Below are 19,595 nucleotides of genomic sequence, written 5' to 3' on the forward strand. Positions count from 1 at the left end.
GTGCCTCTGCAGCGCTCTGGCTCAAGGCTTTGGCAGTACTCCAGAATGCTTCATCTATCACAGAGCAAAACTTATACCTACCCATATGGTTCATTTGGAAAAGGGCCCACAATGATGACTGCAGAAGCAGTCAATGGTGCTTAACTTAGGTTAGGGTGAACACTGCTTTGAAAGGGAGGGCTCGCAAAGTAGAATAATACCTCCCATCTGATCACTTGTTTTAAAAACAGCACTTCAGTTATGCCTGCTTTTTGCTTAGAGACATTTACATATTAGATCATGAAAGTTTAAACTTTTTGTTTTCCTTTAGTCAGTTTTGCCCTCACAAATGCTTGTGTAATTCCCAACTCAGTCCATGCGAGCTGCACATACACGTCAAAGAATAAAATTTGACCCTGTCTGTAAATAGGTACGATCACATGCAGGGAGATACACAGCATTAAGTTAGAATTGCTGACACAAAGGAGGGACTGACTGGAGAAGATATGTCGATTGCAATCAGTCTGTCTAACCTCACAGTTGCACAGAACCTATATGCAGATATTTGCAACCTTAGAGGATTCTGTGATTGATGACCTATTATGATCCTTAGCACACTTCTCCCTACCCCGTATGATTAAATTGAAGCTTTGCTTTGCCTGTGCGTAGGCCCTTTTTAGTTGTTAAGAACTACGATGTGCAGCAGGGCCAGGGGAATTGAAAATCTGAGTCTCATACAAACATAGTTACTGTAGCTTGAGTGCTAACAACCTCATTGTTAATCTTGCCTGAGCATTTCCATTCCAGCGCCCCCCTTTCAGGAATTTAATAGCTGTATCATAATGCATATGTACAAGGAGGCCAGATTAAAGGTGCACAGGCAACGTTAATTCTGCCTTTCTTAACTTTTCAGGGCCTGACTTTGCATCCTTAATAAAGTTGTTTTAACATAATGTTTATGTGTAATTTTCTAGATATTTAAAAAAGCAAACTGAAAAATGGAAGTTCTTTCATGTGGCATTATATTGACACCCCCATGGATCATTAGCACAGACCTCTGCTGCTTGAGCAAACAGAATAACTGATAGCAGTACTAGGTTGTTATCCTCTATGTGGACTAGCAGTAGAGGGGGATGGGACACTTTGCCAGTGGGTTTCAAAGATATTTGCTGACAGCAAAGTCATGGTGAGACTCAGGGACAGGGATCATGGGTTCCGTTGCAGACTCTGGAGGAATGTGTGCTGCAGTGGGCACTGGCACTTCTGCTCATTCCCCCCAAGCTTGATCCCTTTTGTCCCTTCTGTCCCATCACCCCATGAATCCTCCTCCCCTTGTCTCTGCCCCAGTCCTCTGTATCCCAGTTTCATTCTCCTCATCTAGTCAGTTCCAGTCTCCACTTCTAAGAGGCTTCTAGTCCCAGCCCCAGGCTCCCCACTTTTCCCACTCCTAGTCTCCTCGTCCATCCAGTCCCAGTTTTCTCTCCTCCTGCACAGTCTGTCTCTGTGTTTCTCCAGTACCCCCCTGCATGTGTTCCCTATGCCTCCATAGGAGCCAATGCTCCCAGTCCCAATCTCCCTCACCAGGGTTCTCATCCATTCTCAATGTCCTCATGTCCCCTGGCTCCTTGTCCTGGTTGCTTTGCCCAGCCAGATACACCCTGACTTCTTGTCAGATCTTTCTCACCAACATCCTTATTCCTTCCTATCCCGATGGGTTCTCAGGCTCCTTGCCCAGCCAGTCCCAGTCTCCACCTTCAGGCTCCATGTCCCAATCTACTCCCTGGCCCTCACTCACAATGCCCTATGTCTGGCTGTTGTCCCCTCTGCATTAGAATCAGACTATTCCTTCCACTATGTTGCCTGGGTGCCAATAGAGTAGGGGGTGGGGGTCACTGAGAGCACAGGAGAGACCACTTCCCTGTTCTCAGTGCCAGTGCCTGGACAAACCCTAGCAGCCATAGCTAAAAGCCCAGCTTTGCCCCTGGATTGGAACATGCTCTATTGCTCTGTGGGGCTGGCACACGTGTTATCTGGTCAGCACAAGGAGCTGTGACAGGCCTCGAGCATGCTCAGTGAGGACAGAATCTTTCAAGACTTTTTGCTGTTAAGCTGTAGAAAATTTCAACTGAACATGTGCAAATGTGACTTTCAGAAATATAACTTGGCCAAATTTGGACGGATTTTCACAGTGATGGCAAAAAGCGCATCCCTCACACAAAGGCCACCTCCCTGTCAAATTTAAAGTCCCTATTCCAAAGCATAGGGACCTTTTCAATGAAAAGGTCACTGGAATATTTTTAACATTGAAAAATAATTTTCTTTTCCTTAGTCTCATTCTTGGAAATGACTGACCTGTTTTGGATGAAATTTTCCACAACAAAGTTTGGCAAAGTTATAAGTAACTGAAATTGGGCAACATTAATAAGTGGTGCTACCAGCCCCACCTATAATTTTGTTTATCATTTTTTTCTTTATTTTTCATTCTGAATATATTTACTTCCTTTTTTTATTCTCTCATGTCCACACCTTTATCTGTGTGTCCTGTTCCACCACCAAGCAGACCTCTGCTCAAGCTTTCCTGTGTTTTGGGGTAGACAAGGACCCAAAGCACTAGCTGCTATCTCCTTCCCAGTTGCTTTCATTCAGGAAATACTTTCAGGCTTAGGATTTCAGCCAGCTTCCTTTCCCTCTTCCCTGCAGCCGAAGTTTGGGTGGGCTCCCAAGAGTGGGATGTTCATCTGGCAGTGGCTTCTTCCTTACTCATGACATGTGCTTATGGTGGGTTTCTGCATGCTGGCTCTGTTTTCAGGGTTTGCAGGCCTGCTCTCCCTCTGCCTACAAGCCATGAATATGAAGGATCAAAGGTGCTCCCTCATTCTGTCCTGAAGCAGGGATGCATAGTGAAAGACACAGGGGATCTGATGTTCCAGATGCCCTTCTGGGCCAAACTCTATTTGCTCTTACGGCAGTGTAAATCCAGAGTGACTGTTTAAATCAATTCAAATTCTACTGGTATGGAAAAGATGCTTAAAGTGCCAGCATACCATCTTGACCCAATTTTAACTCTGCATAAACAAGTGCTGTGGTCACCATCTAAGAGTCAACATTTGTGGACAGATGCCAGTTCTTTTCTGCCCTATATGTAGACAAAAACTGAAGTATCTCAGTTACAACCATTTTGGCAAATGGTGAACTTTCATAGGAAGTTGCACTTCTGTTTCTTCTTTGACCCATTCTCCTTTATGATAACTGTTGTTGCATTCCAGATCAAGATAGAGAAGGAGTTCAGTAGTCTGTACAAGAGAATGTTTGAACCACTCCATGTACCTCCAGAACTGTTCAAGAGATTAACTGGACAATTCTGCAACATTCAGACTTTAAAAACAGGTCAAGCATATGCTGCAGAGGACAAAACATCAGTTGATGATCGACTAAGTATCCTGCTAAAGGGAAAGTATGGGCTGCATAAAGTTTGGGAAAGTCTTGTGTATTGCATGATGGTGGAATGAAAAAACAAATTCAAAGGAAGGTCATTTTAAAAATAGATGTTCACAATATACAGTAAAAGCTGTGTTATCCGGCCCTGTACCAACTGGAAAGCTCTATAAACTGACATTTCTAATCTTCATAGAAAGTCAGGTTTATAGTCCGGTTGGCATGGGGCCGCCAGGCTTCCTACCTGGCTCTGCGTGGCTCCCTGGAAGCGGTGACATGGAGAGGAATGGCCATGAGGGGTTCAGAGTGCAGGGGGGCTGGGGCATGGAAGGGGTTTTGGGGTACCAGATCCAGGGAGGACGCTCACCTCGAGTGGCTCCCCGCAAGTGGTGACCTGTCCCTGCTGCTTCTAGATGGAGATGTGGCTAGGCAACTCTGCATGCTGCCTCCACCCCCAGGTGCCACCCTTGCAGCTCCCATTGGCCAGGAACTGATTGGAGATGCACTGATTCATAACTTCATAAGTTCTAGCTGGATTCATAAGTTCTAGCTGGAGTTTAAAGCTGATATTCCCTTGTAAGTTGTGGTACCACCATCTATCCTCTTTTCCTAGGGTTTGATCCACCCTTTGTCACTTTGCAGGTGGATCAAACCCAAGGTCTTCAGAGGACATCTGATAGATGTAGTATTCTGCCTACTGGGTGCTGCCATCCGGGTAGACCTGGGCAATTTTTTTGGCCAAAACTCTTTTACAGTGAAATATGCAGATTTGACAACACTGGAATGTGTAGTGAATTTGTGTAGGCTTTGCTGAATTGTTGGAGTGGAAATAAACCCTAATAAGTAAATAAATAAAAAACCCAAACCTTTTCATTTTGACATTTTTCACAACAGTGTTTCAATTTTTCATTCCAAAACAATTTCATTTCGAAATTTCTCTTTGGACAATTGCTTCTCTTTAATTTTGATGGAAAAAATAAAAAGCTTTTTAAAATGGCTGAAACTCAGACAAAATAGTCACCAAAAATGTCCAAAAAATTGTTTTCTGTTTGACCCGCAACAGTGCTGTTTGTTTGGAATTGGTAGCAAAAAGCAAAAAAAATTCCATTATTCACACAGCTCCGTATTATTTCAAACCATGTCACCTGTTTTAAGGAATGATACTGCTCCCTTTAGAATCAATGAAAGTTTTGACAAAACTTAGTTTATTTGGCTGAGAACTAGGTCAGATGCTTGGTGAAAATTCCCTGAGACATGGATGCAGTGACCTCTTTGAGTTCTGTATTATCATTGTCAATAATCATATTCAAATTTAGATTGTTATTCTACCTTATGGTTTTTATATGTTGTTCTAACAAATATTTTTATCATCAGAATGAAGGTCTCCTATCGAGGGCATTTTCTGCATAATATTTACCCCTGTGCCTTTATAGATTCTCCTGAATTTCGAGCAACTCAGATGAACCGCGGTGAGAAATTCCAGGTGTGTTTCTATTTGGCTGTCACTGGATATGAACGTAATGAATAGTGAATGTATTGACTTACACAGTTTTGCTAGGATTTTTATTTATATTTAACGTTGGGCCATTTAAAAGATACTCTTGACTAGTAGTTCATTTCAAAATGGTATTTTTTCACTGACAAACCTCAATATTGGCTTGTTCTATGCTATTTCCCCCCTCCCCCGGTTCATATACTTTAATTCTATTTAAGAAGATCTACACTTCCTGTGCAGGACATATAGATTAGAAGGAGGTTTGGAATTGTCAACAAAATGTTGAGTGACATATTTATAGGTTAAAAAGATGCCATCAAACTGATATCTAGCAAGTTTTTTTAAAAAAAGTGAATTTCAGGTACTACATCTACCTCTGGTTCCCCTGGTTTACAGTCACACTTTTTTATATTTTTAATTTTTTCCCCTTTCTACTATTGCGGTATGTGTCACGCTCACAATTAAGGCTGTGATCCTGCAAATATGCACATACTTCACTTTAAGCACCTGAGTAGTCCCTGTGGGTGGGTATTTGCGGGATCTGGGCTTAACTGACTCTACTGGGAAAGTATGAAACTGGCTGTATGCAACATGTTGTCAAATGCACAAAGAAAACAATCTGAAAAAATATTTCCCCCCCTTTAAACTCTTTTAGTTACAGTAATTTTAGGCATTAGTTGTATCTGCTTTAAAAAAAAACTATTACAAGTATGAAGTTGGTGTCCCTTTAAATGTGTTGAATGAAAAAAAGCTAATGTGTGCATATATTACACTTGTCATTCAGCAATAATTACTTATATTTGAGTCACTTTATGCATTTATTTCCTTTTTGTGTTCCCAAAAATGTAAATCTAATTTATTAAATGAGATGTTGTGTTTAAGGAGCAGGCTTCCTTTTTGAACACATGCACACAAAAATCGTCCTTATGATTAAGTGCAAAACTTAGTCTATATTCAGACAAAACTCCCAGTGAGTTCAACAGGAGTCACCTTACCCAGAGATGAAAGTGGGCCAGTACAGCATACCAGTAAGAAATGGCCGCTGGTATCAGTCCGTACATAGCCGACAGCACTTTAACGTTGCTGCCCCTTTTTCCCCCTCTCCAGGGCCATCGACGGGGTGGGGGGCGCAAAAGGGGTAGCTGTACCAGAGCCCGGTGATTTAAAAAGGCCCAGGACTCCTGTCCACCGCTGACACTACCACAGCAGGAGCCAGAGCCCTGGGCCCTTTAAATTGCTGCTAGAGCCCCAGGCGGCGTGGGCCAAGCAGCGTGGAAGGGCAGCTGGGGGAGGCTGATCCCAGCCCCAGCCCTTCTGCCCAAGGCCCCTCCCCTTCCAGGGGCCCAGAGCCAGGCCCCCGTACCGGGTATGTCTTTTATATTACTTTCACCTCTGAGCATCACATAAGTGAGAGCTGCAGGCGTTGACGCCTAGTATAAATGCCATAGAGTACCACACTGGAGACAGGGAGTGATCTTAGGGGTTCTCATTTTTAGATTTACCTGATCTGATACTTCAACCCAGAGCGACACTATTATTTGTATTATTGTATCATCTAGGAGCAGGGCCGGCTCCAGACCCCAGCGCGCCAAGCGCGCGTGTGGGGCGGCAAAATGCCGGGAGGGCGGCAGGCGGGTCCGGCGGACCTTCCGCAGTCATGTCTGAGGGAGGTCCAACGGAGCCGCGGGTCCACCGGACCTCCCGCAGGCATGACTGCGGAGGGTGCGCTGGTCCCGCGGCTCGGGTGGACCTCCCTCAGGCATGCCTGCGGATGCTCCACCGGAGCCGCGGGACCAGCAAACCGGGAGGTCCACTGGAGCCGCGGGACCAGCGGACCCCCCGTAGTCATGCCTGCGGGAGGTCCGCTGGTCCCGCGGCTCCCGCGCACCTCCCGCAGGCATGACTGCTTGGGGCGGCCAAATTCATAGAGCCGCCCCTGTCTAGGAGCCCTAGTTGTAGACCAGGAGCTCATTGTACTAGGCGTTGTACAAATGCAGAACACAAAGACTGTCCCTGCCCCAAAGAGTTTACAATCTGATCTCATGATGTTGGTGTGAATCCAGAGTAACACCAACAGAGATTAACATGACTGACCGTTGATGGCCTTGCCCTCTGAAGGAAAACGGTGTGGTTATAACATCTCTTAGGACTTGATCCTATTGCTTGATCTGATTCCCATTACAGTCAATGGAAAGATGCTCATTAACTTCAGCAGGAGTTGGATCAAGCCTTTCCTGCCATGTTATAGAACAATGCTGTTGTCTCAGAAATTCCCTGTCTTTCTATCTGCATGCTGTGTGCAGTGATCATGGTTTCTAAGGGTCTTGGCTACATGGGGAAATTTCCCAGAATTACTGTACCAGTATAATTGTACCACTATAGTTTTTACTGGTATAACTCCCCATGCAGACACCTATGCAGAATAACAGTGGCTTTTTTCTCAGTTTAGCTTATGTTGCTTTAGAAGCTCTGGAAGATGAACAGATGGCTGAAAGTATTATACATTGGTGTGCAGCCGATAACAAAATATTAAGGAGGGAAGGTTTTCTACCCAAAATACTAAAATCAGTACCAGCTGTTTTGCTAGTTCCTTAACATGTTATTATTCCTAACTATGATTGTTCAATAGTTACTGGACTGTGACTCTCATCATGCCAGGAAGGGAGGCAGGGTTGGTATGGCATCTCGGTCAGTGATTGAGATAATATGTTCCAGTCAAGAACTCGGCATAGGGCCAAGGAGAGATGGTTATGAAGATATATTCACTAAAGGAATACTGTACACTTGCAGTCCTTGTCATGCGGTCTCTCCTTTAAAAGATGATCAAACATTGATTCATGCTATTGAAGGGAAATAGTTTAGCATCAAATTTCACTTACCTTAAAATTACTATAATCTAGTATGGTATGTCCTTCGCTTTCTAGGTTTTTGTTTTGTTTTTAATCTCAATACTCTGACCTTAAATAAAAAAATCTCATCAGGAATGTTCATGCAGAACTTATATTTAAATGATCTGTAGAACCTTTTGTGTTCCATTCGCTGGCTGTGCTGATGAACAAATACTCTGCCCAAACCTGTACTTTTAAGAACTATTACAAAGAATGGAGACTAAAATGTATCACTTAAAACCTGTATATAGTATGTGGCAGTGTTCCCTCACCTTCGAGACTTAAACCTCTTTAATTTATTTTAAGGAGAAAAAAAGGCTACAAGTAACTTAGAAAAGAAGTAGCCATATGATTCCTACTTTTAATTGTTTACTTGTTTTTGTAAAATAAGTGATTTAAATATTGCTACAGCAGTACTGAACTGTGATATAGTGGTTTTTGTGTGCCACTGCCCTCTTCTGGCTAGAATGCGAGACCTGCTCAAGTGTTTATAAGTTTATAACTGTCTTCCTGTACTTCCATAGCAGTACTACTGATGTGCTAAACAATCAAATCAATTAGTCAAGTGTTGAAGGCTTGTATTTATGAAAAGGTCGTGAATTCTGTTGTAGCTGAAGACAGGGCAAATCAAGCTGTAACAATTTGTATGAGATTTCAGAACATTAAAATATCACTCATAATATCTTCTTCATATACCAACTGTGCCAACACGTAGTAACTATGAGTAATTTTACTTAGTAAGTAGTCTTAGAACATCAGCGGGACTATTCACATGAGAAAAGAGAAATTTTTTCCACACTATCCTTCCAAAAATCTTCCTAGAACAAATTTAGCTCTCATGTAATTAGATGGGAATTGCATTAAGGTCACTGGATTTAATTTGATTGTTTTATGTCCAATGAATTTCAATGGAATTAAAAGGTGTGTTCCTTATATTTTATTCCTAAATATATCTCTAGATTACAAATGCTGATCTTAACTGTATTTGTGGAGACAACTCTATTTGGTGAGGGAAGGATTTACATGGGATACACTTCCGCCAGTCCATTAAACAAATGAAAAAAATCAGATGAAAACATTTACTGCACTTATAAATAATGGAAATTTTAAAAATACAATAAGAAGCATCTTGGGTACCTTTAAACTTGTAGGTGGTATGTATCTTATGGGATATACATGGGTTGAGTTATGACTGCACTAATTATTTTTGCTGCATCCCCAAATTAAAATCTGGTGTGGCCTGTTTTTCAAACAATAAAGCGATGTTAATTCTGTACATATGTTTTCTTAGGTCACCATTACTGCAGATGACAACTGTAAGTTTCTGTGCTGGTCCAGGGAACGACTCACTTACTTTCTGGAATCTGAACCATTCCTTTATGAAATATTTAGGTATCTTATCGGTAAAGATATTACAAACAAACTCTACTCATTGAATGATCCAACACTAAATGATAAGGTGAGTTTTTGGGGAGGGTTCCCATCCCTGTGCTATATTGTTAGATGCTGTAAAGACAGGTTAATTTTATTCTCTTAATCCTGCTCATATATTCCATTACATTCTCACACACACACACACACACACACACACACATCCAAAGACGGAATTATTTTTTGTGTATCAAAAATGTGCTTAATGCAGAATATTTGGGTTTTTTGGATGGTAAAGATGCTGATCAATGTCAGGTCAGTGCTCGACAGAAAAGAGGCGTGGTTAAGGCCCATGTCTGCACTACAAACTTTCACCAATGCAAGTTACATTGGCATAAAGCGGATGCAGTTAGTATATCGCTTCCATGCATGCTTGGCTCTTTGCAGTGGTTCTGTGCGTACTCATCAGGAGTGCTTGTGTTGATGCACAGTGTGGTGCACCATGGGTAGGGATCCCAATGTGCAACCCGCCACCATCCAACACACTTTGGGAAGTTTTGGCAATGCATGGTGGGGCAGAAACAAGTCATCAGGGTGAGTGGGCGCAAGGGGTCAACTTCCCAGTATGCAACTGTCTCCATCCCATAATGTCATCTACATCCCATAATTTTCATGCCATATTTAAAAGTCTCACAAAATGGCACAGCCCTCCTCACTGTCCACCATCTCTGACAGACGCATGGAGCCTACACAGCACTGCACTATTGTCATAAGCATTGCAAGCACAGGACACACGATCCTCTGGTACTTGCAGAGCCGTAAGAAGAACCCACTGATTTGTGGGGAACAGGACTATTTCTTGGAGGACAGATAGCTGTAGGCCATAACAAGAGCCAGTTCAAGATTGTTAGTGGTATTTGTGGAGCAGCTACAGATGGTGGAGCGCCAATTTTGGGCCCAAGAAACAAGCACTGACTGGTGGGAATCACATCGTAATGGAGGCTTGGGATGGCAAGTGGTGGCTGCAGGACTTTTGGATGCACAAGGCCACATTCCTGGATCTGTGTGCCGAGCTCACCCCAGCCCTCCAGTACAGGGACACTAGGATGAGATCTGCCTTGACAGTGGAGAAGCAAGTGGCAATAGTACTTTAGAAATTTTCAATGCCATATTGTTGCCATCCAGTGGGAAATCATTTTGAAGTTGGAAAATCCATTGTGACGACCTTTGTCATGCAAGTATGCAGGACCATTAATCATGTCCTGCTATTAAGGACTGTGACTCTGGTGTGCAGGACACAGTGGATGGCTTTGCAGCAATGGGGTTCCCAAACTTCTGTGGCGCAATAGACAGCACCCATATCCCTATTTTGGCACCAGATCACATTGCCACAGAATACATCAACAAAAAGGGCTACTTTTCAATTGTTATGCAAGCATTGGTCGATCACCAGGGGCACTTCACTGACATCAGTGCTGGCTGGTCAGGGAAGGTGCATAACACTCTCATCTTTAAGAACACAGGACTGTTCGGAAAGCTACAAGCTTGGACTTCCTTTCCCAAGTGGCAGATTACCACTGGTGATGTTGAAATGACTCTTGCTCCTCTCGCTTATGAAGCCACCTCGACAGCACCAAGGAAAGATTCAACTACCGGCTCAGCAGGTGCCTCCTCCTCCCTCCTGTTGAAACTGTTCCACTGTGGCTAAATAATGAAAGAGTGATTTGGACCAGTGGAAACGGGACCCTGGGTCTCCTACCTTCTAGGTGTCCTAACCATTGGGATATGGAGTCATTCTCTCTCTCTCTCACCCCACCACCAGGATTATTTAGCCACAGTGGAGCAGTCATTGGGCCAGAGAGAGTGTGATTCGGTAGCCCAGTAGTTAGGGGACCCCTCTGGAAGGTGGGAGACCCTGAGTACAGTCCTCTGGCTCCAATCACTCTTTCATTATCAATGTATCAGCTTCAACAGGAAAGGGAAACCCCGCATCAGAGTATTGCATGGTCTAACGATTATAGCACTCTCCTGAAAGGTGTAAGACCCCTGGTCAAATCCCTTCTCCCACTCCAGGTGGTTATTGAACCTGGGTCTCCCACATCCCCAGTGATTAACAACTGGGCTAAACGTTATGAGATGGGCACCACCTCCTCTTCCTCTAGCTCGCTTTTGAATGGGCCCTGATCCAGTAGGTGCCCTGTGAGTACACCTTCTGGATTAGGCCTCGCCCGACCAAGGCAGCTAAACGTTTTTCTCCCACCAGTTCGTGGATTGCTCTGGGGTTTAGGTAGGAGAGAGGTGTCTGGACGCTTATTAGAAGGCAGCAGTGCACATACCCAGAGGCAGAAACATATGTGCCTAGGGAACTTTTACGCTGAAAAAATTAGGTGCCAAATGAGTTTAGGCAACTACAGGGAGTTTTGTGGATTGCAGTGGAGCCAAAACTTTGACCGAGGTGCCTAAGTCTGGGCTTTAGGTGACCAAGTCCTTTTGTGGATCCACCAGCTGGAAATTACTTTATCTTTAACAATCTGGGCTCAATTTGACCCATGTACTTAGAGGTGAAGGTTCTGTATCCCATTGCCTGTTTCCTGCGTCATCCAATCCTCCCTAGGCATGTTTTAAAGTGGTAATAGTAATAACCCATCCAGCTTTCAAAGCCCTTCACAACTTAGATCTTGCCTCTCACGCTGCTCTTTTTGCTCCTCAGCTTGTCCTCTTCACTTTGTCCAACCACATTACAGCCTGCCCCATTGGTGTCCTCCCATTCTTGCCTCCATCCTTCTATGTAAACACCTATCCCTGGCAGGGGTGAAGGAACAATTTGTATAGTCGGGGCGCTGAGAGCCATTGAACCAAATTGTGAATCCTGCATTGGATGGAAACTACTTCAAGCCAGGGGATGCGACAGCACCCTTAGCTCCAACACCTGTGTACCCTGGTGCATCTTTCCTGAACCAGTCCATCCTGCCCCTCGCCCTCTCTACCAGGCCCTCCTTAATTTTCCCCAAAGGGTGTATTTACCTCAACCTTCCCCTCAGCAAAGTACTAAAAAGAGATATTAGAGCACCGCCCCCCCCCAAAACCCCAAACAACAAGCTCTTTAAAAAAGATCATGGAGCCAGTTAGCCTTCTCCTCTGATGGATCACATGGCTTTTTGTTGCACCCTTTGTATTCCATTTGTACATTATTTTTCTATTTACACTATAAACTCTTCATGGCAGGACCCTTGTCTTTAAAGTACCTAGTGCACTGTGACAGCTATATAAATACACTGTTCTTTGTCTTTAACCCGTATATCGGGTTGAATCTTGTTTTTTCCATAATAAACACAATTCAGATTAGTTATTTCTTTAGATTTTTCATTTATTTATTCTAAAGAAACCAATAGTCACCACTGATAGAAAGATACTGCAGAAATACAATGTATAGTATTTTGCTATACGTAGGGGCCTACCAAATTCACGGCCATGAAAAACGCATCACAGACGATGAAATCTGGTCTCCCACTGTGAAATCTGGTCTTTTGTGTGCTTTTACCCTATACTATACAGATTTCATGGGGGAGACCAGAGTTTCTGAAATGGGGGTCCTGACCCAAAAGGGAGTTGCAGAAGGGTCACAAAGTTATTTTAGGAGGGTTGCAGTATTGCCACCCTTACTTCTGCGCTGCCTTCAAATCTGGGCAGCTGGAAAGCAGCGGCTGTTAGCTGGGCACCCAGCTCTGAAGACAGTGTCCTGCCAACAGCAGCACGGAAGTAAGGGTGATAATACCATACCATGCCACCCTTACTTCTGAGCTGCTGCTGGTGGCGGCTCTGCCTGCAGAGCTGATCTCCTGGCCAGCAGCCGCCGCTACCAGCAGCAGCCAAGAAGTAAGGGTAGCAGCACCGCAACCCCTCCTGCAATAAACTTGTGCCCCCTGCCCCACAACTCCTTTTTGGGTCAGAACCCCTACAATTACAACACAGTGAAATTTAAATAGCCAAAATCATGAAATTTATGTTGTTGTTTTTTTTAAATCTTATGACCATGAAATTAACTGAAATGGACTATGAATTTGGTAGGGCCCTAGCTATATGAAAAAAGGTTGTGTATATCTTTTAATTGGGAGGAGGCTGGACTAAGTGACTAGGGGGACTTTACCATCTCTGACTTCAACTGTTAGACTTTTTGGAGACAGGTCTTCATGGATTTTAGTTTATACTGTAGATTCAGGTATTATGTGAGGACAAATATATACATAACCTTGTGTTACTTTCATTATATCTCCTTACATGGCTACATGGCTTTGCATTGTTTGGATAGAGGAGCTATGTTCTGCTTATGGTTCTTATTGTTTATGTAGTGGCTTCAGAGTTTTGATAAACATTTACTCTAGTAATAGTGGACTTCTTCTGCACCGCTTATATAATTCCCAATTACTTGTAGGTTTAGCAGCAACCTCAATTAGTCACTTTAGCTCTGGCTTCATGATTTTAATCCACTCTGATTTATCAACCCTAAATTCTTTCTTATCAGGTTGTTCATCAAAAATCTCCTAACTAGGTCATATTATAGCTGCTATAATAAAGTTGTGAACTTAGTGGAAAATAGTCCAAAATGAATTAATTGGCACTCATACTATACAACAAATTTCACTCCAAAAGCATCCCTGGAATTCAGCATCAGTAATTCTACTGAGTTTCTTCTCTGCCTCCAGACAGATCTGCAAGAGTCGTTCGAGAAAAAACATTATAGTATTTTTTTTTTTACCAATGTAGCAGTGCCTATACTGTCCCCTGCTACATTATACCTGGCCACTAAATGCATGAATACAAACTCTTTCTGCTTCTAAAAGTCAGCTAGAATATAAGACACAAGCCTGATCCTGTAAGGACAGTTTGGTGTTTTGGGCATATCAGAGCAGGGTTAAAAAAAAGTGAGGAACGGGAAAGGGAGCACACAGGGGAACTCTGTATTGCAATAATGAGGATGGTGCTGCGCAGCCAGCAAGTGGTTTTTGCCTATCTGGAGTGTGGCCTAAGGAGAGAACACATAGCGCCTCCTTAGCATGCTAAGTTCCCTCAGGCAAACACATTTTCTTTTGTGCACTCTTCTGAGCATGGAAGCAGGAATTTGAGGCTGACTTCTGTTCAGAGTAGGGTACTGTGCATACTGCAGCCCTCACTTGAAACAGGTGTGTGCTTCCTGTTGTACATCGTGCAAGGACTTGTAGGATCAAAGTCTTAGTATCAACCATTCGTAAATAAAAAATAAAATGTTACATGGAATACTTGTCCATTTGCTCCAAGTTGTGTAGCTGGTATTTGAAGTCAAGTGGCTCTTATTCTCCCAACTGGGATATTTTAAACAGACATCCAGGAGAGATGGTTATTGTAGTCTGGCTGCTTAGGCCCTAATGCGGTCCAGCTACAAACATCTGGTAGGAAGCTATAACTGGAATTGCATTCTATGGGATTTGCAAATTACAGGAGAAATCAGAGGGGAAAGTTGGATTTACTGAAAGGTTTGAGCTTCACTTCATCTGAGGTTGAGGCCATCCCCTCAGATCTTAAACCTAGACACAATCTAAAAGCATTTAAATGCTAAAAGAAATCTCCTCTTGCTCTTTGTCTCATATTTCCATTCTTCGTTTTTTTTTCTAGCTTAGTTCATTTGCATTAGCGTGTTCTTATTACTTCTGGTACTTCTGTCCCACGCAGAGCCGATTCAAGCAATGAGAACCTCTGCCTCCTGTTTGTGACTTTGGACACAATTTTCAAAATTGACCTGTGATTTTTGGATGCCTCTAGTTTTTGGGTGTCCCATTTGAGACACTTCCAACAGGACTCTATTTTCAAAAATTGCAGAGCACTTGCCTCCTTAAAAACAGACCTCACAAGATATCAGATATACCTAAAACTGAGTACCCAAAACTACTGGGCACTTTGGAAAATCTTGTAATATGGATTTTTCCAATCTTGATTCTCCTGTCTCTCCCCCACCCTTTTCATTTGCCTCCTCTCCTCTTTCTTTCATCTTGGCCACCATCTTTCCCATTCTCTCTGCCCTTCCTTCTCATTTTACTTCCTCCTCCCATTCTTTCTGCTCTTTTCTGCATCACCTTAATAATACTACAAATGCATATAATCCAGTATTTCTTGTAGGGTACGTTGGAGTAATGAGCTCTCCATCCTTCCCTAGGCTTCCTGCTTCCCACGGTGTTGGGACCATTCTCATCACTGTTCCCACACTGCAGTGTCTGTTGTTGAAATGCTCCTTGTGACTGATGGGAAGGGAGTGTTGACTGGACTCCCAGCTCTGTAGGCAGGGCTAGATAATTCTCTAGAGTGACTTTTTTAAGTTCTGCACCTTCCCCCCAATACATTGAAAATGGTAAACAAGCAAATGAATTTAGTATGAAGAGAAAAGATTAGTGTAAATGTGTTTTGGCTAATACCCATTTTGGAGGTTATATCTTACAGCCTTCAATTTAATACAATGGATGCTTATTTAATAGTTGTTTTCCAGGTCACTTCAGAAGATTAGAATCATATTGATAATGTGAATTAGGTTTTATTTGTTGCCAAAGAAAGGGGAATTTTTTAAAACTTAAATGTATGTATAATTTTGTTCATTGTCTCTTTTGATAGTGAAATACTAATATGAATTTAAGATTATTGTAACTGCTGCGACTACTATATTTTAGTACAACTGATACAAATATGTATTACATTAGCAAAAATTTAAAGTCAAATGTATGGTTTTGGGGAATTTAAAAAATTTTTTTATTCTTCAAAGTTGAACCCCTTGACGGCAAACCATTCTGATGGCTGTAAAACAAAATGATTAGTCAAGTAGTTTGTCTTCATTACCATATGACACACAGCCTTAGGTATGTGTGCCAACCTGGATGGGATTCACTGCCAAATGCACATTTATAAATTCCTATTCTCTCTCAAAGGTGCCTTTGTTATTTGTGCAGAAAATGGTGATTCATTATCCTTTTTATGAGAAAGTTACTAAATCATAAATATTAAAGTACAATAGAACAGAGTGCCACCCCATTACATCTTTGTCACTGATTACCACCTCTCATATGCACTTGGCATATAATTGTGACATAGAGTAGTATTTAAAAGAGGCTAGAGCGTGATTATTTCATATAAACTTTATAGTCCAAAGCCTTCTCAAGAAGAGTACTCAAAGCAAGTGAAGGTCCTGGGATCATACACTTCATCTGTATTCAATAAACCCCAAAGCTAGATTGTAACACCTGGCAAATATATTCCCAGGCGCAGCAGTTCGTTAGCCTGGAGTTAAGGCTGAATGAATGTATCATTAATATCTGCCAAAAGGTGGTGGGAGAGGGGAGGAGTGGGAAGACTTCAGTAGCCTCCAATGCAAATGTCAGCCAGGAAATTCCAACTAACAGTTCTGCCTTACAGAAAACCCCCAGAATATTTGCAAGTATTCAAATGCACATCTAGGGTCATGGTTGTTTACATAATAATTCTGCCCTGTAGTGCCATCCTGATAATAATGAGAAACCCAGAGACTACTTTAGCCTCCCTTCCTTCATATCACTAGTGACCACAAACAACACGAATACACATTAAGACTGAAAATGCAGTATGCATGCTGGCTAAGGTAATAGATAAAGTTTGTCTCTCTTGAGTTTCTCATGGTTCTCACAGTGGCACTGTGGGGCAGAATGGATTCTCTTTCCAAATATTTGCAGCACGTGACAGTCCAATGTGCTTATCTAGCCACAAGAGTGTATGAAGTGGCTGTTACGGTTTGGTGTTGGAGTACAAGTTGGATAAAGTTGGGGTATTGGCTGCTTTTTTGTTATCTGTTGGAGATGGAACTGAAATCTTAATGGAGTGTTAGGGTGTGTTATTCACAGCAATGTGAGCAATATGAATGAATGCAGCATACTTTTCTCTTTAACGTCGTATTTCCATGGTTTTTAAAAGTATAGTAAGTGTCTCTTCCAAGCTCACTCCCCATTCTGCCTCTGGAGCAATGAATCAAGCTCACTTCTCTCACTGGAGAATCGTCAGGGGTGGATCCAGGCCCCAGCGCACCAAGCGCGTGCCTGGGGCGGCAAGCTGTGGGGGGCGGCCTGCTGGTCGCTGTGAGGGCAGCAGGCAGGCGGCTTTCGGCAGCACGCCTGCAGGAGGTCTGCGGGTCCTTTGGTTTTGGCAGCAATTTGGCGGGTACGCTGAAGGCGCGGGACTGGCAGACCCCTCTCAGGCGCGCCGCCAAAAGCTGCCTGCCTGCCATGCGTGGGGCAGCAAAATACATAGAGCCGTCCCTGAGAATTGTTATGCTTTCCTCAGTCTCACTTGCATGGACTGCCCATAGCCACTAACGCGTAAGGCATAGGAACTGCACCTCTGAAACCCATTGCCCCAGCTCACCTCTGACTTTCATAGCCATACTTTAGCCCAAAGAGTCTGCGATGGAGGAAGATTCGCTTTTGTTTCTTACTTTAAAATGTAGCTGTAATATATTAAAACCTTTTATTTCAGACTTCCAAAAAAATGGAGGAGCAGCCCAGCCTTTGCTCACAGCTCTCAATGTTGCAGATGAGAAACAGCATGGCTAGTTCCAGTGACAGTGAAGATGGCTTGCAGCAGTTTCTTCGTGGGTCTTCCACCGCTTCCTCTCTTCGTGAGTCCTCAAAGCAAATCTTGGGCTCGGCCTTGTGGTCCATTAAGAACAATTGCAGAACTTCTATTGACTTCAATAGGAGCAAGATTTGGGCCATTTGTGTGTTGCTGTAAATAAAAGGAGCTTTTGTATTAAGCTGTAGAGAAGCTGAGACATTATATAGTGGCTTTGGATGGCAACCGAATCTACTTCATTTAAAAATTAGGGAGTGTTACTAATACTAGAAATAATGACCTATAGTATAATGTCTGAGATCTGTAATATCAAACAGATATAATATTTGAGAAAGGGAGGCACATCACATGTGTAAACAACACTGAAAGTTTCAGTAATTATATTCAGTATAAATAATACATGAATCATGTACACAGGGGCTACAGCCTCTAGCTGCATCTAAGCTGCACTGGACAGAGCTTGGTGCAGGGTGGGCAATGGTGGTTTTACGTTACCTTTACAAGCTCTTTGATGCTGGGGCTGGTTTGGCTCATAGTGCAATTTAGAGCAGCCTCAGGGCTGTTCTACGTTGTGCTGGTTGGTAATGCCTATGAAGAGTCATTGTCAGGCACCATCTTTTTGTTCTGTTTGTCTAGCACTTAACACAAGGGGGCCCTGGTCCATGATTAGGTCTCCTAGGGTTCGTCTACACAGAAAAAAGAGACCCAAGGCAGTGACCCTCGGAACCCAGGTCTACTGTGCTGTGGCGCAAAAAATAGCAATACAGAGATTCAGGCTAAGGCTGGAGCTAGGGTTCTGAAGCCCAGCAGGAAGGGAGGGTCTTGGATCCCAGGCTCCAGCTTGAGCATTAACATTTATACTGCTTCGCAGTGCGAGCCTGAGTCAGTTGACCCAGGGTCTGAATCTCACTGCCAATGGGTTTTGGGTTTTTTTGTAGTGTAGACATATTCTAAGGCACTTAAATACTCCTGACAATTCTGCTGTCCAGGAATTGCCAGAGCACAGCTGCACTCTGGTCATGCTCTTTCCTCCCGCCATACCCTTTATTGCCAGCTAGAGGGGGATGTGACACAGAGCTACCAATGCCTGCAAAGTGCCACATGGGAAACTGTATTTCCATCCGCTCCGAACCCCTAGAGCAGCACAAAGTAGGTGGAATGGGGAAAGCCAGGATCAGGCACTGTGTTTTTGCATCAGGATCTTATACCTTATAGAAATCTTTTAAATAACTCAATTTAGTTTGGCTTTTTTCTCTGTGTTACATGTAGAACTATAGGAAGTTTATTGGAGCTGTTTTAAAGACACAAAGTCTTACTATGTTATGCTGACCTGCCCACAACTGTGTGGTTACTTTCACGTTCACTATCACAGGAGAGCCCAAATCCCTCATTATGTGGGCACCAGACTAGATGGTCACTTCCTCTGGCGCACACACAGATCAGGAATTTCTTTGCTTTTTTTCCAAATACACACTTCAGATCCAGATTTTTTTTTATTAAAAACAATTTCTTTTAATCATCAGGTTCCATGATCATACTATATTACTTGTTAGAGTCTGTATGTTGAAAACAAATTTTGCTTAGAAAAATAGGCTCCTCTCATACTGCAATATTTACATTCACCCAAAATAGTTTATCACGTGTACTTGGGTTATATGTGTTCATTTCAATACTTTCCTTTTGTCTCCCACTTAATTTAAATAAACTTTAGTAATAATTTTACTGAAAAATCTGAAATCAGATTTTGAAAAAAAAAAAAAAAAAGTACATGTGCCTAACCCAGCCAGCACAGGCTCTTAGTTTAATGGGGT

At 42.9% G+C, this 19,595-nt stretch overlaps 1 protein-coding gene across 2 annotated transcripts in view; it reads left to right on the forward strand.

Moving 5' to 3' along the window:
* The window catches only part of BVES (blood vessel epicardial substance), a 44,161-nt gene that overhangs the window by 17,866 nt on the left and 6,700 nt on the right, over window positions 1-19,595 (forward strand). For both annotated transcript variants that reach the window (XM_039529919.1, XM_039529917.1), the window contains exons 5-8: window positions 3,246-3,433; window positions 4,789-4,897; window positions 9,089-9,256; window positions 17,689-17,830. In XM_039529919.1, coding sequence (XP_039385853.1) covers window positions 3,246-3,433; window positions 4,789-4,897; window positions 9,089-9,256; window positions 17,689-17,830 — 607 coding nt within the window. The remainder of the gene's footprint in view (window positions 1-3,245; window positions 3,434-4,788; window positions 4,898-9,088; window positions 9,257-17,688; window positions 17,831-19,595) is intronic.

This window comes from Mauremys reevesii, linkage group 3 (assembly GCF_016161935.1).
Source record: "Mauremys reevesii isolate NIE-2019 linkage group 3, ASM1616193v1, whole genome shotgun sequence".
In the NCBI taxonomy this organism is placed as follows: Eukaryota; Metazoa; Chordata; order Testudines; family Geoemydidae; genus Mauremys; species Mauremys reevesii.